General features: G+C 22.6%; 1 protein-coding gene and 1 long non-coding RNA gene across 2 annotated transcripts in view; one reads left to right on the top strand and one right to left on the bottom strand.

The window, feature by feature from the left end:
- Positions 1–41: 41 nt before the first annotated feature.
- LOC141533167 (uncharacterized) lies at positions 42–2,461 on the top strand. Its single transcript, XR_012480191.1, has 2 exons — positions 42–165; positions 839–2,461. It is a non-coding gene; the product is annotated as an uncharacterized LOC141533167 (long non-coding RNA).
- Positions 2,462–5,372: 2,911 nt separating this feature from the next.
- Positions 5,373–24,274, bottom strand: part of Tomosyn (syntaxin-binding protein tomosyn) — a 43,479-nt gene continuing 24,577 nt past the window's right edge. The window contains 8 exon segments of the mRNA XM_074251840.1: positions 5,373–9,741; positions 10,245–10,369; positions 10,476–10,571; positions 11,879–11,962; positions 13,027–13,135; positions 13,278–13,613; positions 13,989–14,108; positions 14,185–14,310. Of these exon segments, the coding sequence (XP_074107941.1) occupies positions 9,479–9,741; positions 10,245–10,369; positions 10,476–10,571; positions 11,879–11,962; positions 13,027–13,135; positions 13,278–13,613; positions 13,989–14,108; positions 14,185–14,310 (1,259 nt within the window). The 3' untranslated portion in view covers positions 5,373–9,478.

Genomic DNA, 24,274 nt, shown 5'->3' with positions numbered 1-24,274 from the left:
ATATATATATATATATATATATATATATATATATATATATATATATATGTGTGTGGATCAACTGTACTAGTTGATTCGTTGGATTCGTGTGAATATTTCGCATGTTGTGAAGCATTCCACGACAAATCGACCACTTTTGATTTGACCTCGGCCCCCTCCGATTTGGTAAACAATTTTTTGGTTTTTTTATTATTTTCTAGCCTATAAAAAAGCTTTTTAGAATTTTTTCAAATTTTTTTACTCAATCAAAAAAAAGTTATGAATTTATAAAACTGAAGTTAGCCGTCAGCTGTCAATTTTAAAAATTTTTTTAACAAATCAATTGCGTTAAAAAATGGTTCTAAAAATTTTATGAGAATAAAGTTAGCCGACATTTAAACATTTTTATAATTATTTTATTAAAAAAATTATTGTAAACAAAATGAAAGAAAAAATTCACATTTAGAAAATTTTAAAAATTATGCATGCAATTTTTTTTCTTGTAATTTAATTGTCAGAAAAAAATTAAAAATTATTTAACATCGGCCAATTTTATTGTCATAAAATTTTCACTTGTAATTTTTATTGAACTATCTTTAAAATATCATCAACCATCTAAAGAATGTATAGCCTTCATACTTTCGATAATCGCAATTATGATCTATGAAAAAAACGTGGTAAGTTGATTATTATTATTATTATTATTACTCCATTTCAGAAAATGAAAAATTATGTTTTTGTTTTGATTTCTAAATTGATTTATCAACAATTAATTTTACTAATAAGGATTAATTTATAAATATTTATAATAAATAATAGAATTTAATAACAATAAATAACTTGATTACTCACCTTTCAGAAAAAAACAGCTGAACTGAAGAAAAGGAATAAATATACACATTTAGTTCAAAACTAAATATTAAATATACTACTTGGTGTTTGAAGAATATTCACACTTTACTCGTACTCCTCCTTTCCATTATCTTATTAGCAATAATAATAAAAATAATAACAACGATATTTATGACAGTGATAATGATCAAGATGATGATAGTAGTATGAAATAGTAATAACATTACTTTGTTGTAAATAAATACAACTCTTCTGGTCCTAATTTCAAATTGGGACCCAATAAATAATTTAATAGCATTAAATTAATTGATTTGATAGTATTAATTAATTTTATAGTATTTCCATTCAATTAATAGGATTCCAGAAAAAATAGACCTGGAAAAAAAAATGTTTTTTTTGTAAAAAAAAAAAAAACGGAGTTATTATTCTGTGGGTGCTTTTTTTTCAGAAAAATTTTGCGGCTGCCTAATTTTAAAATACAGTAACTGCAAAATTTTTATTCCTGATTTTTTTTTAATTTGTTGCATTTCTTCTAACTTTCTTAGACCTTAAATTAATTAATTTCAAGTATTTCTTCTTAAAAATATTTAAATTTAATTATTTTCTATTCGTAAATCAAATTTTTTATCAACTTGGCGCGCAAACTTTTACAAAAATAACTTCCCGATTTTTGAAAATCTGAGATTTATAGCGGGAAGTTCAAAATTTAAAAAAATTTTTAAATTATCAGTAACTGTGTTTTAAAATTGAGCAGCGATGTGGGTGTGATATTTTATAATAATTTTAATGAAATAATATAAATTTTTTATAACTTAAAAATTTTTTCCGAATACCTATTAAATAAATAAATAAATAAATTTGGTTGGCGAAATTCGTATTTATTTACGACAAAAAAAAAAAAACCAAACCGGCTGATCATCTAAAATAAAAAAAAATAATAATAATAATAATAAATAATACTTTTTTATAACACATAATTAATACTTAATATGTATTTATAATCAACATATCTTTCGTCTTAGTTTTTGTATCATTTCTTTATCTTTATTTTATAATTATTATTGTTTGTAACTACTCCTTTCATTTTTGTTCCACTTGACAATATTATATTATTAATAATTTTAATGATAATTAATTATATTTGTAACTATTATAATCAAACATATATATACATATACTTTTTCAATATTATCATATATGTATATGATAAATATTAAATCTTTCATATCAATTTTTCCTACATATATTGAAATTTTATTGTTTAGCTTCTTATTTTTTGTAATAATTCTCCTAAATATTTTTCCTGTTTTTTTATTTATTTATTTATTTATTTATTTATTTATTTATAACGTTTATTCTTCAATCACAACAATCAAATTTCTTTTATATATAATGATATATGCATGTGCATATATTTATATATTAAAGAATTATTTAACAGTTTACAATCTTTCACAATCATAAACATTTCATTAATGTTTATTTATTAAATAACTAATTTTTTTAAAATACAATTGTTATTAAAGTTAATATAATTAGTTGTTGCGGTTATTGTTTATTATAAGTAGTTTTTAGTTTTTTTTTTTTTTAATTGGTAATTATCGGTTAAATAAATTAAATAAATAAGTAATAATAGCGAAATTTAATGTATCTATTAACTAGGTGTATATTCTTATATATTTCACTTTATTGTCAATGCATTCGGAATAACGTCTCTGCGATGATTTTTTTTTTTTTTTTTTATTATTATTTATTTTTTATACCATATTTATTCAGTGAGTAATAGATGTACGGTTTTATTATAATTTTCGCGAATTTTATTAGAAAAAAGCTGCTTAATAACTGAATAAATATTTTTATTTCATGGATATGAGGATTATTGTTTTACAATTTTAAAATAATAATAAAATTAGCCAACATTAAAAAAAATTTTTTTTTAATAAAAAAACGAAAAAAAATTTTTTTTAAATTGCACTTACAATTTTTTAAGTTTTTTACAAATGAAAAATTTTTTTTAATTTTTAAATGTCAGCTAACTTTATTTTTATAATTTTAAACGATATCCATGAGTATTCATATAAACTATTTCTTGCTTACATATTACATACAATATTATTTATTTTCAACTAGTAAAAATACTAGTTAAGTGTGTATGTCTTTTTTATTACTTATTAATTGCTTTTTTTGTACATTTATAATTGCAATCTGTGTACCATTGTAAGCTAAAAGTAATTTTAATTTATTTTTCTTATTTCTTCTTATATAGACTGTCTCAAAACTTTTTATTTTAGCAAACGAAATAATGAAATATTGTTATAATAATTGTTGCCACTTTTATTGTAATTGTAAATGTACAAAAAAAATGTGTATGTATTCTGAAGAAAAATTCAACTTGAATGGTCAACATCCTAGACGGAAAGTACAAGATGATACTGGATATCATCTCAGATTATATTCAGTGATATCTGGATTATACTCACTATAATCTGGATTATACTCATTATAATCTGGATTATACTCATTATAATCTGGATTATACCCATTGTAATCTGGATTATACTGGCTACTATCTGAAATTTTTTTCACTTAATATAATCTAGGATGATATCCAGTGTCATCTTGTTCTTTCCGTGTACCATGAATAATGTTTTCCATTAAAACATTTTTTCATACCATGCTAATATTGTTTTTTAATTTTAAACATTTTTTTTTTTTTTTTTTTTTTTATTAGAAAAACCATGTGTCGCTTTTCTGTAATAACTTAATTTTTTTTTTTCAAAATGAAATAATTGAAATTATTGATGTAATAATCAAAATTTCATTCATTTTATTTCATATTATATTACACAAAAATAAGCTTATCGCAAAAAAGCAATTAATTAAATTTAATAAAGCCTAATAATATTATAATGAAAACCTTCTTAAAAAATACTTGGCGAATCCTTATAGACCGAAATCTTATTTTATTTTGGTCAATACTTTTTCCGATACTTTATCAGTGTAAAATAATTATACTTCTTTCATTACAATGTCTATTGAAGTTTTTTATTCAGTATTAATCTTTTATATTTAATAACAACAATCTCATCTTAGTTTATTTATAGATACTAAATTATTTTTTGTTGTTTAATAATTTTTTTTATATAATTAATATATTATACCTGAATATAATTAATTATTAATAATGATCAATATTTGATATTTATCGACGTTTATGCACTATTGATATTTATTTTGATATAATAACATTAATAATATTATTATTAATGTTCAATAACGTTTTAATCATAAATAAATAAAAATAATAAATTAATTTTTTTTTTTTCGCTTATAATCTTTTATCTTCACGAATGTTCAAAAATTTATTATATATTCATTAACTTGACGTGAATGGTAACAATTGTAATAATAAAAAAATTATGTGTACTTACTTATTACACAATCTTTGTATTTTTATATTTACTTATATAATTCCGAATACGTTTAGTATTATATTTCTTCTTTATATTTAGAAATTTTTTTTTACGTACAACCATTTTAGTGTTAATTGTAATACTATTGATTCATAATAATTTGTTTAGTCCATTAAAGCATTAAATTATTTAAATATAAATATTTATATGATCATAAATAATATATATATATATATAAAACAATTCATGTATCCATTAATTAACAAACTAATTTGGGTAATTATTTGCAAGTGGGGTCTACCATTTTAATTTTCATTTTTTTGAATGAAATTTCTATTTGATTTTGTTGATTTTTTTTTTAAAAACATAAAAAAACAGACAATAAAAAAAAATAAGTTGATTATTACAATTTTAATAAATTTTCAAAAAATTAAAAAATTTTTAGAAAATTGTAATGTTCAACTTGTTTTTTTTTTTTTTTTTTTCAATTGTTCGTTTTTTCATCTACACGGAATTAACAAGATGACACTGGATATCATCCCAGATTATACTCAGTGATATCTGGATTATACTCATTATAATCTGGATTATACTCATTATAATCTGATATTATACTCATTATAGTCTAGATTATACTCATTGTAATCTAGATTATACTCATTGTAATCTAGATTATACTCATTGTAATCTGGATTATACTAGCTACTATCTGAAAATTTTTTTTTACTCAGTATAATCTGGGATGATATCCAGTGTCATCTTGTTATTTCCGTGTACTTTCGAAAAAAAAAAAAAAATATATAAAAAATATTAAAAAAAGATAAAATAGAAATTTCATCCAAAAACATAAGAGCCAAAATTTTTGCAGAAACAACAAAAAAATGTTTAATTAAACTTTTTTACTTAGTTATGGCCAAAAATATGTTTGGCCTTACTTGTAAATAATTACCCTAATTTGTTTGAATAATACTAATATTACAAATTGATTGAAAATATTTTTTATAACTAAAATTACATTAAATATAATAATAATAATAATAATAATAATAGTAATAATAATAATAATAATTATAATTATAATAAAAAGAAATAAATATTAGGAGAATGGTTACGGTATCAATAAAATACTTATTTAATTTTTAGCGACGTTTCATCTTTAATTATACATGATAACATTCAAGATAAAATCAATATAGTAGAACTAGGTAATCAACATTGTTTCATTTTTTTTGATCAACGTAAATCTAATTACCTCCACAGTTGATCTTTAAAATGAAATAAATAGATTAATATAAATCTACTTTTATCTAGATCATTTTTTGCAATCTCATAATAATCATTTTTTATAAAGTGTTGATTATCTGCAAAGGGACGTCCGAATGAATCAACTACGAGCATATTTAAATTAACAATTATGATAGAGTGTAACAGTAACGATATTAAATAACAAAAATTAAAAATAACATTTTGATTGATGATAAAAAATAAATATGTATATCTCTTAAATAAATAAACAAAAGTTTTCATATATTGACTTCATATACAATCTTTATATCTTTTCACATATATTTATAGACTTTGTTTTATGTGGTAAAATTGTCTCTATTTTCATTAAAATTTTTTTTCTTTTTTTTCTTTTCTTTAAAATCGTGTGCATATGACTGTATACATATCTACATTAATAAATATGTCAAATAATAACAATAATCATGACTATCATTATAATTGCTAATATATAATCTTAAATTCATACAATAAAGATATTTATTTATTATAAATAATTTGTGATTACTTATAATATTTTCAAAAAAAAAAAAAAAAAAAAATTATTATTATAAAGTAAAAGACAATGATATTTATTTAAAAAGATTATTTACAGTCAATCAGAGTAATTTTGGTCGATTAATACTAATTAATAATTGTAGTCTTCTTTTTAAATTGCACTCAGATATATTTTACCATCAAATTTACGTCCCATAGTTATTTGTGGTTGTCTTACTCTAAAAATTCAAAGTTACCTCGATTGACTGTAACTTTTTAATTTTAACTTACTACTATTGTTGTGTGATAATGTTTCAAGGCATAAACAATATTTTTTTTTAATTTTATTTTAACTAGTACTTTTTGTACTCGGGCTATGAAATTTTTTTTTTTTTTTTTAACGTGATAACGTCATAAATTTATAAACACCGGCAGCACGCACCAAAAAGTGTCACGTTCCGTCTAATAAGCCTGAGCGTGCAAGTGATAAAATTTTTTTATAATTAATTTTTGGTGATTATATTTAAACAAATTATTTAAATTAAATTTTTTCAAAAACTGTAAATAATATTTAAAAATTAAAAATTAATTTTTTTAATAGTTAATATTAATTATAAATAATAATTATTATATCAATTTTTGATTAACAATATATCAATAAGTTCTTTTTTTTTTGTTAAAATAATTTTTAAATCTATAAAATTATAGAATTTTTCTTTATGACGTTATCACGTAAAACAGACAACAAATTTTTTTTTTAATTCGCTTTATCGTGTCATTTTTTCGGCTAATACATATTTTATGTTATTGCTGAATATATTCAAAAATTAAGATTACTGATTTTATAATTGTACATTAATTTTTAGTGCGTTCTTTGAAGCAGGCTTTATCACAACCGAGTACCGAAGAGTTAAATATTGTTATGAATTTTAAGATGAAGCCTTATAATTGAGAGTCAAGTGCCAAAATTCCGTTCTTAGTAACAAGTAGTAGTTTTTGCATCTGATGCAAGAAAATAAGTCTTTTTTGTGTCAAGAGAACTTTTACAATAAATTTACTATTTACTATAAATGCGTTAGGCAACTCAAATTAAATTTAATTACATAATTTAAAACTTTTACACAACTATATTCCCAATTATCAAAGCCACTATTTTAATATCTTATTTCTTAAAATTGAGTTTACAAAAAGTAATTTTTATTTAAAAAAAAAAAAAAAAAAAAAATTAATTAGTATAGTAATAACATTTTTGAATTCTTCATGGTTAATTGGTCTAATGAAATTCTAATACTCGAATGATAGACGACAAATTTTAACAAGTGACATTATCAAATATTATACTTTCAAGTTAAATACTTAAATTTTTATTTTTCATAAAAAGGCTTAGAGGAAACTATGTAAGGTACACACACACCAACGGATATTTTAAGCGAATTTTCATTATCAAAAAATTATCAAAAAACAAAGCAACTTTTGGTAAGCTCGATTTGACTAAAAAATTTAAAATCTTTTGAGAATTTTGGTTTTTTTATATAAACAATCATATCGCGTTACAGATGCCATAAGGGCGAATAATAAAAATTCTATTATTTTTTCCAAGTCCAAAAATAATTTTTAGTTTGGAGAAAAAATTGTTTTTTTTTGCATTTTTTACGTTTCATATAAAAATATGTTGATTCCCGAAAAAAAAATTTTTTATACGTCCTTATGGCTCTCGGGACTTCCGATGTCATAAAAATTTTTTTGGAATCTGACGTATTTTTCCTTCAAAAAAATTTTTTCTTCAAACTAAAAATTTTTTTGGACTTGGAAAAAATAATATAATTTTTATAATACGCCCTTATAGCGACTGTAACGCGAAATGATAAATAATTTTTTTAACATTCATCCGACCAAAATAAAATTCACTACATATTAAAATATTTTTAACTTTTTATAAATGCGGTAAAAATATCTATTACGAAAAAAATTCACCTTGTCCATATCTATACAGTATTTTCCATTTATGTGAAAATTGATGGTGGGAGTAAGAATAAAAAAGTTAAACAAATAATAAATTTCAGTTTAAATTAACAACTGCATACGCGTGTGATTAGATCTGACTAGATGTGGTCACAATAAAAATTCAAGTAGTATGAGCATATATAAGTGTACCCTGCACTGCTATTTTTTATAACTGTGTTCTTATAATTCACTCATTAATTTAAAGGAGATGCATAATTTCATCCCATCAAACCTGATCTTTTTTTTCCCCAAGTACATTATTAACAACAACAACAATAGTAGTAAATAAATAAATTTCCTAATTACAGCATTAAATATTATTTGGAACATACAAAATTTGTTTGTTACTTTTTTTTTGTTTTTTTTTTTTTTTTTTCATTTTCTTTAAATCCGGCTTACTCAAATGCCGCAAAGCCATAATTTGTTTTAATGAATAATTACCTTTACATATTATATTAGCTGAACTGAATATTACTATATATTTTTTTTTGTCCGTTGTAATTTCATTTAATAAAATTGTATCATTAAAAACTTTGTTTTGTTAAAATTTATCACCGCTACTTTGTATATATATACTTATATATTTATATACATACAATCGTGGTCATTAATTTTTAAAAAGTATTTTTTTAAGCTTACTGAAAAATAGGCATTTGTAAACACAAAAATCTAATTTTATAATTCGTAAAATTTTAAATCGGCTAATTTTATACTGCAGTAAAAATTTGGTAAATTCACATAGCCACAGATTTTTATTTTTCGCTATTTTATAAATGACTGAATTTATATTTGATGAAATTTACATTTCGCTAATTTCATTTTTTATACGCGACTAATTTTACAAATAAAATTATCAACTATTTTTTTAAATTTAGAGTTAATAAACATTCTAATTTACAAATGGCTATTTTCCAGTAATAATAAAAACATACTCAAATTAATTACCACGATTGTATATACTTATGTATATACAAAGTATTTATTTCATATGTTTTACTCTCCACAAATATCTTTCAACTTTTTTTTTAATTTTTAATATATTTATTTAATTTTTTTTTTTAGTATTTTTTTCGTTATTTTATTTTATTTTATTTTTTTTAATAAGAATAAGGGTTAACAACGGTTAAGAGCTATACCTATATACATATGTGTGTATAAGTATTTTATATACATATACCGATATATGTATATGTGTATTAATATATCAATTTAGTTTAATAATATTAATTTGAGTACATTTTTTATCATCTACTATTTCCTGTTTTTTTTTTTTTTTTTTCTAAATATATTTTTATGCAGTTATTCCTTACTTCGGTTTTGTTTGATATTTCGTGTGCGTAATAAATTGTCATTGAATTATATTATTTTTCATTCCAAAAAATTTTTTTCTGATCAATTAAATCATTAAATCACTAGTTTTAATAATTTATATTTTCTTAAAAGTTAATAACAATAATAATGTTCGAGACTCATAGTTGATACCATTTTTTGTCTTTGTATTTGAGCATAAGCCCATGAGCTGAAGAAGCAAAATTTTCGGATTCATTCATCATCCGTGCTGTTCTCTCTTCTAACTGTGATAATTTATCGCCACGTTCCATCACCATTTGATGTGCCATTGCAACTTCACCAGTTGCAGTTGAAACTCGTTCACGCATTGCTTCAGTACTTGCATTAGGTCCTGGTATATGCTTAGCTATTGTACGTGATGCACGTCCACTGGATTCACCAACTATAATTTTAAATTATCAATTTTTAGTAATTAAATATTAAATTATTAACTAAAAACTTACAATCATTATGTCGCGTTCCAGATGCCATACACGGTAAGAACAAGATTACACTGGATATCATCCTAGATTATACTGAGTGAAAAAAATTTAGATAGTAGCTAGTATAATCCAGATTATAATGAGTATAATTCAGATATCACGCAGTATAATCTGGATTATAATGAATATAATCTGGATTATAATGAATATAATCTGGATTATAATGAGTATAATCCAGATATCACGAAGTATAATCTGGATTTTTAGCTACTATCTGAAATTTTTTTTTCACCACAGATATCACTGAGTATAATCTGGGATAATATCCAGTATCATCTTGTTCTTTCCGTGTAAGGGCGTATAATAAAAATTCACATTGACTGATAAAATTTGTATCTTACTATATCGTATTAAATAAACAATCAACAAAAAAGCATTAAATATTTTTTCTCTGCATACTTACATAACTCTTCACGATCTAAACTACGTGCGCCACCACCAAAAAGACCTTTAAAGAAGCTTTCTTTAGGCGGTTCAGGCATATCTACTGTTACGAACAAATCCCCCATCATTTCAGTCAACTCGGAGCTTAAAATGGAAAGTTTCATTAATTTACTCCGACTTAAATTAATTAAGTTTTGATATTATTACTCGCAAATATGTAATTCATCAAGTAAATGGATTGTATTCTTACCAGAACTCACTAGACACACTGAACTTCTGTATCTCCGTTGGTGATGACAAATATAATCCATGGCCTCTATTGCTAAAACAAATAGTCTTCGAAATTCTGAAATTAAAACAATATTTTATTAAATCAAAAATTTTTTAACAATTAATTTACAAATCAGTTATCGATTTAAGAACGGGTTAACATTTAACACCTACCAAATTCTAACAATAAAGTAATTTAATGTTTGGTTATATTGGTATTTAAAAGTGCGAAGCTATACATTTATTTTATTTATTTTATTAGTAATTTTATATTGTGCATACATCTAAGTTGCAATTCTATCAAGCGTTAGAATTAATTCTCTGTTTTTTTACACAATTTTATTGTAATTTTGCTTTGTTTAAATTAATTAATTATGGATTTTAAATTAGTAGGGTAAAACTTAATAAAGAGAAATTTTTTCATTGAAAAGTAGAATTTTGGTAATTATTTACAAGTGAGAAAAAAAAATAAATATTTCAATATTTTTGCCTTCAAAAATTTTTAAAAATTTTGGCGCCAATTTGTAACAAATTTAAAAATTTTTTTGAAAATTTGTTAAAATTGTAATAATCAAATTTTTTTTTTAATTGTTTATTTTTTTTATGTATTTTTCAAAAAAAAAAAATATCAATAAAATCAAATAGAAATTTTGTTCAAAAAAATAAAAATTAAAATGGTTGACTCCACTTGTAAATATTTACCAAAATTAATTTAAAATCATGCAAAGACAATACTTTAGATTAATATATCGATAATCTTATTTTAAAAGAAGATATCTCACAAATTATTACAAATTAATTTTTTTAAATATTTTTTAATAAAAATTTTAATTTAAATGTGAGATATGTTATTATAAAATATGAATTTCGAATGTGTACAATACGAACAATGTGGATCTAGAAGTTTATTTACTAGTAAAGGATTTTGTAATTAGCTTTTTTAGATTGAGATGATGATTGAGAGCAATAAAAGAAAATATTAAATGAATGGAAAATGAATTTTTAAGTGAAAATTACAAATTAATAGTTGATTTTGATCCATGAAATATTTCAGCGGGGTAATTATAGTTTCCATTAATTACTAAAGCGTAAGCGTAGTTTACAGTAATTGGATTGGTATACAATACAAACAATGTAAATAACGAAGATTATTCATTACCAGATTACGTAATTGATTGCTTCAGATTTGATTATTGATTGGAAATAATAGAGGTATAAAAGTGAAGATATAATAAATAAAACAACAGAGATTGGTTTGTTTAGTGGAAAACAATAGTTTGTTTGCTTTGTTACTTTAAAAAAAAAAAAAAAAAAAAAAAAAAAAAAAAAAAAAAAAAAAAACTGTTTGGCTAGGGATTCTGAAATCGGGTAACTTGAACTTACTGATCTGTATCGCCATTAACAAAGAGTTGATGACCCCATATGGACAACATAGGGTCTACAATGCCGTGTTTTGTTGTCTGAAAACTGTTAGAAAGCACAAAGTAAAATAAATAAAACTAAAAACTATTTTAATTTGACTATTTTTTAACATAAAATTGCATTTATCGTATGAATAGTTTACTTATAAATGTCTATCATTTTTTTTTTAATTATCTTTGTACTAAATTCATTTTAATTTTCAATCATAAAAAAAACTGACTCGATAATTTTACAAACATCGTGACGGTGATGAAATATTTTTTTATGCAAAAATTGATTTGATTGAAATTAAGTATGTAAAACAAAATGATACTTTTTAATAATTATTCTTCAAGTTTATTTTTTATGAAACTCTGGTAAATGTTAATGAAATTTTGCGAATGACTTATGATTTTTTTTAAAGCTAATAGTTATAACGTAGTTATGGTTAATTGTATTTTTTTATTTTTAATAATTGAAGAGTTGTAGCTTTTTTTTTTTTTTTTAACAAATGTGAAATGAAATTTATTTTTATGTATAAATTTTATTTTACTAATTATACACGGTAAGAACAAGATTACACTGGATATCATCCTAGATTATAGTGAGTGAAAAAAATTTTCAGATAGTAGATAGTATAATCTAGATTATAATGAGTATAATCCAGATTATGATGAGTATAATCTGAGATGATATCCAGTGTAATCTTGTTCTTTCCGTGTACTTTTGTTAGAAAACTCTTCAAATATTTTGTTTAATATTTAATTAAAATTTTTTTAAACTAAAGCATTGAGTGTGCATAAAAGTAGTGCTTTTTTGATAATATCATTTTGAAAATATATCTATTTATATTGAAAAATTCATGCTGCAATAGCATTTTAATTATTAAAAGTGTGCATATAACTGTGATAATAATAATTAATAATAAGAAATAAATTTATCGTTATTATTTGGCTTTCATGCTTATTAATAAATTTAAAAACTCAGCAATTTTCGCCTTATTAATGTTACTAAAATATTTTGTTTTTTTTTTTTTTTTTTTGTATTAAAAAATTAATCATCATTTTGTTATAAATTAAACTATAAATAAAGTAATTTATTTTTTTATAAGATTGTTTGTCTTCTTTTACCTGAGATCTTGCAATGGTAGAAAATCAACATCTATGAGAGGCCTTAAGCTTGGTAGACTGTAAATTGAAATATGGCCGCTAGAGGCGTAGCAAACAAGACAAACATTATCTGAAACAATGTAATAAGGTTAAACAATGGGTTACAGTTTCCAAAAGAATTATGAGCTCGTACTCAAATGGAAGGTCTCAATAAGCGTTAGATCAGGTTGAGATTATATTTTAATAAATTAACTATGAGTAAAAAAAATTACCTTTGATAGATGTAATTTCAGCTTTAATAACAGCATGAGTTTCACTCAATTGTTGCCTGTAAACACAATTTTGCGACGGCAATGCAACAACTCTCGCTTGTTTCTCAGATGCCAAAATAACAAATTGACGATCATCACAACTTTCTCCCGTCGTGTTTGACGTTTGTGCATTTAATAATGGTGACATACGGCTATTCGTTCTAGAACCGCGGTTACGTTCTTTACCTTCAGTAGCTTCATCTTTCCATGACTCATAGGAATATGGTATTAATGCACCATTACAATCCAAAAATGAAATTGTTAAAATACAACCTTTTAGTTTGAACGTAAATGCATCTAAAAAAAAAAAAAAAAAAAAACACACAAATAAATAAGTAATTTATAATAAATTGTAATTATAAATATGATATTTGAATTGAGAGACATTTTACAATTTTTCTACTAATTAATTATGGAAAGAAAAATTCATAAAAAAAATTCTATCTTTAGAAACTCTGAATAATTATTAACAATTTAATTAATTATTAATTTAATCCACTTTTATAATTTAGATGAAAAATATGAAAATATATCATATAAGCAAACTATTCGTAACGTGATTGGTCAAATATATCAAAGTATAAAAATATATGCAAATCCTAAATTCATGCGCGCGCAAATTCAAATTCTAGTTTTATTAAATTTAAAATGTTAATTATTAATTTTACGTACTAGATGTAGAAATAATCATAGGCTGTGTTTGACGTTCTTCAGGTATTGGTAAATTGAATACCACAGTTTGTATCGAACCCGATGAAGTACCAATCCATAATGTTGGCAAAACAGTAACATCTAAAATAAAAATTTTTAACCCAATTATTAAAGTGAATATTAAATAAGTATTAAAAATTTTTAAATTCAAAATTACCGGTTTTTTTTGTGTAACAATCGGCAAATGTAAGGCAGCTGATGGTTTCTGTTGAAATATTTTCAAGTGATGACATGCTTGAACTTCTTGAACGTTGGAATGTACTGTCGAATTTATCTGCACGGCCAGCATTCCGAAAAATAAATTCGTATATTTTATTCAGTCCTGATGCCGATTTTTTAGCAGTCTACGATTATACAAAAATACGTGCAAAACAAAAAAAAAATAAAAAATAAAAAAAAATTATAACTCGTTCATAGCACAAATTAACTGAAAACTTATTTTTAAATTGGTGAGAGAAATGAATAATAATTTTGAAAAAAAAAAAAAAATTTTTTTTTTTTTTTTGTTTGAAATAATTATTTTGTGTAATAGCACAGTCATAACAACAATAATAATGTGTCTAGTCTTATTCTATTGATATTAAAAAAAATGACTTATAGAAGTTTGCACTGCGAGACAATTAATTGTGATTATAATTATCAAATTATTATATATAGTTATGTTGTAATTAGTTTCTTCTTTGGAAAACATTTAAGGCATGTAGTCTTCACGCGATTTAGCATGCACATGCGATAAAATAATTAACTTTTTATTTTGCTAGAATTTTTTGGATTTTCTTCGATATCCACGCTTGTTTTTTTTTTTTTCTTCTTTTTTTTATCTAAGAAGAAAATAGATAAAAATATATTTGTTGTATAGTCTTAAAATTAATAAAATAGAAATTTTTTTAATCAAATTGTTTAAAAGATAGAAAAGCTATTTTTATTTCTTCATCAGCTATTTCCCCGTTTAGATTTTGTATTAAAAATCCAGATAGTAACTAGTATAACCCAGATTATAATGAGTATAATCCAGATTATACTGAGTATAATCCAGATTATAATGATTATAATCTGGATTATAATGAGTATAATCCAGATATCACCCAGTATAATCTGAATTATATTAGCTACTATCTGAAATTTTTTTTCACCACAGATATCACTGAGTATAATCTGGGATGATATCCAGTGTCATCTTGTTCTTTTCGTGTATATCATCAATAATTAGGCCTTTAACCTTATAACAAGTATTTTTTTATCAAAAATAACATAAACGAGCGGTATTCATTTTTTTAATTAAAAAATGTTTGAAGTTAATGATTTTTGATATTTTTCGTGAGTGGAAGTGTGAGCGATAGTCTGTAAAGAGCGACAACACTAGTGCGTGAGAAAGAAACCAATAGCCATAATCTATTAGTGTCTTTTTCTTGTCTATGAACGTCCTTTTTTGATGGTATTTTTTGATAGCATTTTTTAAAAATTCGATGTTGATAATTACTCCATTACTTCAAAATTAAGGATAATACTTTAGATTAAATTAATGAATTTTCATAAGAAAAATAAAAAAAATAACACTTTGATACAAACCTTGAAAATAATATAAAAAATTACTAAATGATTTTGGATAACTTTTTGAAGAAATAGCTTGATCAAAAATTTGATCTAAGAAATATTTGGTTGATTAAAAAAAAAAGCCTGAAAGATGGAAAATTTCAAATTCATAATTCAAAATTCAAAAAAACTTTAAAAAGTAAGCTAAAAGTTCTGAAACAATACAAACCCATAACGTCACTAATTAATATAAAATCTCTAACCTATATAAAAATATCTGAAGGAAAATAGAAAGTTGACCTGAACAATGAAGATATAATTGGTGCGAACTAGATTAAGATTAAGATTTAGTGGTGCATTGTCACAACATTGCTGAGAGTTTGTATTTGAGAAGAAAGAGCGTGAGAGAAACAAATAAAACATGAACAAGAAGAATAAGAAGAAGAAGAAGAATAACAAGTTAAAGACATAGTTGAATCACGAAGCAATTGAGCAAACGTTCGAAGCATACAATATAGGAAGTTTTTTGGAAAATTATATGGATTTTTGATTGCACACTATTATAATTTGATGGTGACGAGACATAAAATAAGTGAAAACCAGCACATGAATAATCTAAGATGATGATCTAATAGATAAAGTAATTTTTGCTTTTTTTTTTTTTTTTTTTTTTTTTTATAGCAACTTTACAAAGAACTCGAAAGGATTTTAAGAAGTGGATTTAATTTTAAATTAATAAAACAATACCAAAGCTGCTATACTGTCTGACGTTGCTGAGAATTGGTTGGGAAGCCATTGAAGTTTGATTAGCAGATATTAAATTACGATTTTCACCGTGAAAATGTTGGGCTGATGTTGATGATAAACCAGCTGTTATATCTGTCTCGTAGTTAGTTACTGACGTACTTAAACATTTTTGTAATTTTCTAATTCCATGAGTAGTACGTGAATGATGATGATGATGATGATGAAGGGAATGATGACGCGATTCCATTGGAGATTTACGAAAAATACTCGATAACCCAGTATCATCATTAACTGATAATGAAGATGTTGATGTTCCATCAATTGCTAATGTACGATTATTTGTCGATTGATTAACACCATCATTACTATCACTATTATTATCACCACATTTTTCAACGCTGACACTCATTACATTTCTTGCCGCTGTAGGTGATACACACATCCCGTTCATCTACAAATCAGCCAAATTTATTTATAACAGACAAATTCTAATAATTGTCCAGTTTTTTTCTTTTTAGATCTCTTCATTTTTTTTATTTATCTCATTTTTAGTTTTATTTTGCTATCAAAACAAAAATTAAACGAAAAATCATTTTTTATTGTTAGAACAAAAATTATTTAAAAAATAATTAAATATTTTTGGTATGATGATTGAAAAATGAACAAGGGACACTGAGAAAAAATAATTTTTTTTTTATCGGTAGAATTTATACTTTATTGCCAAGTTCATAATTTAATTTGACAAATTTTACAAGAAAATTTATGCATTAAAAGAAGAAATTTCTTTCAAAAAAAATCAGAAGTGTTTTAATAAGAAATTAATTTACTAAAAATTTTAAATAATTTTATTTCTTCTTCAAAAAATTAAATATTTTCTTCACAGTAACTTTCTTGTTGAAAAAAGTTTTTTGATTTGAAAAAAAAAAAAAAAAAAAAAAAAATCCAAATTTAGAATTTTTTAACTTTCCGCTAAGAAAATCGAAGATTTCCAAAAATCGGGAAGTTATTGTTTCAATAACAAAAATAACAAAATTACTAAAATAAAATGTTTATTTCTTCAGTGAAGAAATAGAATTTTTAAAAATTTTCAACAAATTATTTTATTATTGCAATATTGTTCATTTTTTTCAAAATAAATTTTTTTCTTAGTGTACAATAATTTCTTCTTTTTCATTCCTTCAATTTATGATTAATTTAGAAAATAAAAATGTAATTGGCTAAAATCTCGATAACAGGATAAAATTTTTAGTAATACTTATTTTTCTCAGTGTGTTAATTTAAAAAAAAAAAATAAATTAAATAATACTTAAAAAGTTTTTAAAGTAAAAAAAGTATTATATACATTGAAAACAGTTGAGTATAATATACTAGACGTGTTTGTTGGCATACGAGTCACAGGCAAGTATATCAAACACAAGTATATTATGTTTGTGAAAGAAAATTCTCCTAATGTTTAAAAAGAAGATACAGAGGAGGAATTAGCGCGATTTTTATCTAGAAATATTTGTCTATGAATATTGCGCTAAAATAATTTTTTTTTAATTAAAAAAAGGTCTTCGGGACATGCTAACGTTAACAGCTTTAGTAATATGCATATTAAATGTAAATGGTGGTGTTCTAGCCATTTTACAAACAGTTATCTGAAGATAAGGCGAAAAACCATTTTAAATAATTGATAATTTCCTTTAATTGATACGAGGGAACAGAAGGAGCATAAATAATAAATAATATTTAATTTTTCGAATGGCCTATTACTATGGAAAAGGATAATAATAAAAAATCCTAGTTTTTTAACTTTCTTCTACCATCCAATACACAATCTGATCATTTTTTTCAATAAAATTCCAATTTTTTAAGTTTTATAAGTCTAAATACAAAATGAATATTTTTATCTATTTACCTATAATTATTATTACGAATTCTGAAACCTTTGGAGTTACGAATCCTACCTAATGTCTCGCATAAATAACTTATCACATTTTTTTCAGTGATTTATTAATTAATAGTAATTTTAAATGCAGAGTCTTCAATAATATCAGTCAATCATTAAATGGAAAGCCGAAATATTATTTTTGAAAATATATAAATTATTAGTTTTTATAATTACAATATATACTGACGTTTGACCAACGAATTATATCGTTGAAAATTAATTTTTCAACCATAAAATAACAAACTTTACAGATTTTTAAGCATAAGATTCTTTTCTTGAATTATTAATTATTGTAAAATAACTGTGATTAAAACATTATTATTGTTATTAAGCTATTACGTGCAATCGAAAGCTTTTTCATTATTTTTATTTCATTTATAAGCGACGAAAATATATATTATTAAATTGATGGTAAAAATTTTTTTATTACCAAGAGAAATATTAATGATAATTATTTCAGTGGTGGCTGTTAAAGAAATCTTTAAATTTATTAATTTATTAATTGAGTTAAGGTAAGATGGTTCATTTTACAATCAAGTATGTATCTTCAGTTTTTTTTTTTTTTTGTATGTTTTAATTATTAGTAAGTAACAATTGCACTGAGAGAAAAAATTTAGTTAAAAAAAAAAAGTGTTTTAATAAGTATTATTGCTTTATTATTCACATTTTTTAAGATATAAGCACATCCTGATATTACACTCATCAAGAGCTTTCATTTGAGTACCCACATGCATTTTTGATATATTTTTCATATATACATATATATAAATATATAAAATATATGAAAAATTAATGTGGGTACTCAAATGAAAGGTCTCGATGAGTGTAATATCGGAGTGAGCTTGTATCTCTAAAAATGTCAATAGTTCTTAAGATACAAGATAATTTCTTAATTATTGATATTCTTAAAGATGTAAGTTGATCCTAAACTACTACAATGCTCATTTAAAAAAAAAATTTTTTTTTTCTCAGTTTAAGAAGTCTATATTTAATTCAATAAACACGTTTTTTGTTTTGATCAATAATACTTTATCATAAAAAATTTTTTTTATTGAAAGCAAAAAAATTATTCAATCAATAATATTTGCATGAGTAGACATTGAATAAAAATTAACACCCTAGTAGTTTTTTCCACCGAATAAAAAAACTCTTTGATTAGCTTCAGAGTTAGAAAAAAAAAAATCGATTCCGGTTAAGAAAAGTGTACATTATGAAATATCTTGATTCAGAATAGCTACTTGAAATCACAATATTCAATTCTGATGAAAGTTTTCAAAAATCAAACTGAAAACAAAAGTTTCACAGAAAAATTATTTTGTGAGTTGAGAGTCTTTGAATTCTTTGAGACCGCGGAGAAAATTATAGAGTTGGCTTTTATATCTGAGCAGTACTTTTTTCAACAATATTTGTCTATTGTATTGTCTGCTAAATCTTTTGTTCTTAACTGAGAAGTATCGATTGGAAAATGTCCTTGAAACAAAACTATTATAGCTTGAGTAAGAGCAAATGAAAACATTTTCAAGTGAAAAGATTTTTCATTTCTCCACATAGAAGATCTCTTTAATCAGTTTATTTTTTTCTCTTGGTAATAATATTAAAAAAATATATTTAAAAAATATATAAATAGAAAAAATATTTCAGACAATATCAATTATCAAAAAATTAATTTTTTTAATTATGTATATATAATGTTTTTGAAGTATTTTTTGGCAATCATTGTTACCTGAATCAAACTTGCTGTCAGGGTAGACTGCAAAATTAATTTGTACCTGAAAAATCGTCAAAATTACAAGTAACTCCGTAACTTTCTTTTACTATTATTAATTTTTCATGGTATTAGACAATTGTTACTGTTGTTTTCTCCTTGGTTTGATTATAAAAAAATTTAGTTGATAAAATAAAAAAAAAAAAATTATCTTTAATCGTTACTTCTGGTTCTTTAAATTATATCTTAAATATTTATTTTAAAAATCTAAATCACTTTTTTTATTATATTACACTATTTTTTTTCAAAATTTTTATTCACTGTTTTTTTTTATTTTTACTTGAAGAATATAATAATTATAACTAGCAACCTTGCAGTCACTAAGTGACAGCCGTGATTTGTGAATTAAAAAAAATTAAAATTTTGGTTTATTAAATAATGACTTTTGTTAAATTGCAGTGTACTTTCTTAAATATTAATGTTTTTGAAGATATAAGCTCATCCTGGAGTTACACTCATCAAGAGTTTTCGTTTGAGTACCCACATGCATTTTTGATATATTTTTCATATATTTATATATGTAATATATATAAATATATAAAATATATGAAAAATTGATGTGGGTACTCAAATGAAAGGTCTCGATGAGTGTAGCTCCAGGATGAGCTTATATCTTTGAAAATATAATTAGGTAACAAAATGTAATGTCATTTCTTAAAAATAATTATGTATTTTAATTAAAATTTTTTTTTCAAGTCATTTAAATTTCCCTTTGATAAAAAAAACCTTGGATGAGAAAAAAGAAAACAACAAACAACTGTTACTTTTTATTTTACAATAAAAGAGACTGCAGAATATTCATTATTAAAATTATTTTCTAAACAATAATGTCTTAAGAAATAACTCATCGATTTTCTGAATAAAGATGATTGTTTTATATATTAATGATCAATGATTTAAAATTTTTAGGTCAAAGGCAAGTAGTAAAAGAATATTGGAATACTTAAATAAATTATAAATAATATTTAAAATTTTATACGATTTTAAATAATTTTTTCCAGAAGCAATCGACCAAATTAAATAACGAATACGAAATTAAAACAAAATAACACAAACCAAATATTGCAATTGGGTAAGCTCCATTCAAGCGTTATGGTTAGCGTAATTGGTGGAAACTTTTAGATATTTTTTGCAACTAATTGGAGAAGAAATATAAAAATAATTATTTGAGGAGTTAACAGCAGTATTAATTATTCTTTTTTTTTTTTTTTTAAATATTCTGCTATCTTTTTTATCAACGGCATTCAATATTTTTTTTACATATTTTTTATATCGATACCCACATTTTAAAAGAAGATATTTTGCAATATTGGACATTTTTTATTTAATATATAAATTCTTATTTTTGCAATTTAAAAATAAAAAAAAAGTCACATTTTTTTAGAAATAAAATTTTTAAACTCCAAATTTATTAAAAAAAATTGTAATAATTTTATAAATTCAATTTTTAAATTTAAAAATTTAATTATTTAATAAATATTTTAAAATATATTTTGGGTACCGATATTTATTCACAAATAAATTGTAAAGCGTAAAAATATTGAGAAATCTCGTATTTAAATTATCATTTAAACGTTACGTCGTTAATTATTTAGTGTTAATAATCAAATTCATGATTAACGTATTTACATCAAGCTTCAATTAAAAAAAAAAAAAAAAAAAAAAAAAAAAAAAAAAAAACTATAGCAAGTAGGGAGTCTATATAAATCTTTAAAGCCTAAAATGTAAATTTTGTGTTTAAACAAATTTCAATTATCTTCATAACAAGGATAAAAACAAATAAAATTTGTATTTATATAGTCAATGTTGTTAAATTTATATACGGGGATAATTTATATTTCTACGCATTCGTCTATCAATACATTGTGATCATGCAATTAATTAAAAGCATTCTTTCGTATGCCTTATGCTATAACATAGGACAAAAAATGTTAGTTTTTAATTATTTATTATTTTTTAAACAAATGTTGCACTGTTTTTATTTTGTCTTCATCGACTATTAATGTTTCCATTCCACACACCTAAAATATCACTATTAAAAATATATTCTTCACTTTACTTCTTAAGCAACAACATAGATTGCTTGTCAACACTTTTAACTTTTCTAATTTTTTTTTGGTATTTTATTCTCATTTTTTGTAATAAATAATCTGACCAAAAATCGTTTAATTCTTTAAATTGAAAAAAATAATTATTTCAATTATATTTAATTTTTTCTTATAAAATTATAATTATTATCTAAGCGCAAACACATACGGTACATAAGAATAAATTTCTTCCGTTTTATTTTATTAAATTATTTAATTTTAAATAATTAAAAAATGAATTAATGGTTTTTATTTAAACTTCAGGGAAAAAGCTTAGCTAGCAACAATTTTTTTGCTACATCTGTGTGAAAAGTAACAATTTTATGATAAAACAAACGAAATTGAACTTTTAAATCAGATGTGGTAAAAAATAGTATGCACATCACGGAAGTAGGACGTCTCAATTCGTATGTTTGCCGTCTTCGTTGCAAGACGAAGCTTACTTAAGCAATTCAATCTACAGATTGGAATGTCCTATTTCTTCCCCCTACGGGATGTTATTTTTATTTTTACTTTTATTGACCAACAACAAAAACTACTGGCATTTGCTAATGAATGTACCTTTAAAATTTCGTACCAACTTTGTAAACAAAACGATATCCTTTTAGAAAATTGCACCATTATTTGTATAATCTGTAAAAGAAGAGAAAGAAGAAGAAAAAAAATAGTTTTAATAATTTTACCTCTTTTTATATTATTCGTTTTTTTTTGTACCGTTACGGTTTGCGACTTTTTATTTGAAGATATTCTTCATTACAAAAAGATTTTTTATCCAAGTATCCATTTTATTTTTTTAGTAACTTTAGAAAAAAAGAAAAAACATAAATTTGATGTATAAAAATAATCAATACATAATTTGATGCTTTAAAAATTCTGAAAAAAAATTTAATTTAAAATTCAATAATAATACCATTACATACGTAGTATTTTACTTAAAAAATAATTATGGATAAAAAATCTTGTACCTTAATTTTATTTATTATAATTAACTTTTTATATACAAGTACAACATTTGAAATTACTCTCTAATTTAATATAATCTTATTAATACATTTCTAAACTTTTTCAATGGTACCAAAGCTAAAGACTAACCTAAATTTTTATCATGAAATACTTATGTAATATGAAACTAGTATGTACAAGCTTTACCATATTCCAGGGAAAAATTTCCTACGTTTAAGTAAATAGACTTAAAAAAAATTAACTTGAATAAAAAAAAAAATTCTTGAATCCTTTATTAAAAAGTTGATTATAATGAGTATAATCCAGATAGTAGCTAGTATAATCTAGATTATAATAATAAGTATAATCTGGATTATAATGAGTATAATCCAGATATCACCCAGTATAATCTGGATTATACTAGCTAATATCTGAAAATTTTTTTTTCACCACAAATATCACTGAGTATAATCTGGGATGATATCCAGTGTCATCTTGTTCTTTCCGTGTGGTTAAGAAAAATTCACTTAAACTAAGAAAAATTTCTGAGTTGACAAATTTTTCTATTCAAATCAAGAAAATGAAATTTTTCAAAATTATTTACTTAGTTCAAGTAAATTTTTTTTTCTGTGTAAACTTATCTAATTCACAATTTTTTAAATAATGAAAATATTTGGAGAAAAAATTATTAAGATCAAAATTTTACATCCATTTTGATCTGTTATACTTCTGAATAATGATGAGTTAAATGTACGAAGATGTAAAAAATTTTTCCTCGGAATAATGTTTACATCTAATAATAAATCTATGTACACCTAAAATGCAATTCGCTAAACAACCATAGCATTACATATATATATATATATATATATATATATATATATATAAGTTTGATTTTTTTACATTAATTATAATTACAAAAGAAAACTGTATTCTTTTAAATTCGTAATTATCTTTTTTTTTTTTTTTTTTAATTAATTTTATTAAGAAAATAAAAATCTTAATTTTTTTTTTTTTTAAATTCATTTATTGATTATTGAACTGATTGACTGACTATTAAAAAGAGACTCTACATTATGTTTATTTCTATTAAAATTAATTATTTTTTCTGCATATTTTTTTCCACTGCCTTATTTGAATTTCGTTCCAGTTAAAATAATTTTTTCATACTTTTTTTATGCATGCTAATTTAAAAAAAAAAATTATTTTAATTTATTAATTGTTAAAAAAAATTATATTG

Source organism: Cotesia typhae, unplaced genomic scaffold (assembly GCF_013202065.1).
Source record: "Cotesia typhae breed Kobodo isofemale line unplaced genomic scaffold, CoteBio_Ctyphae contig_83, whole genome shotgun sequence".
Lineage (NCBI taxonomy): Eukaryota > Metazoa > Arthropoda > Insecta > Hymenoptera > Braconidae > Cotesia > Cotesia typhae.
Note: the sequence above shows the minus strand (reverse complement) of the source record. Positions and strands in the feature narration are given on the sequence as shown.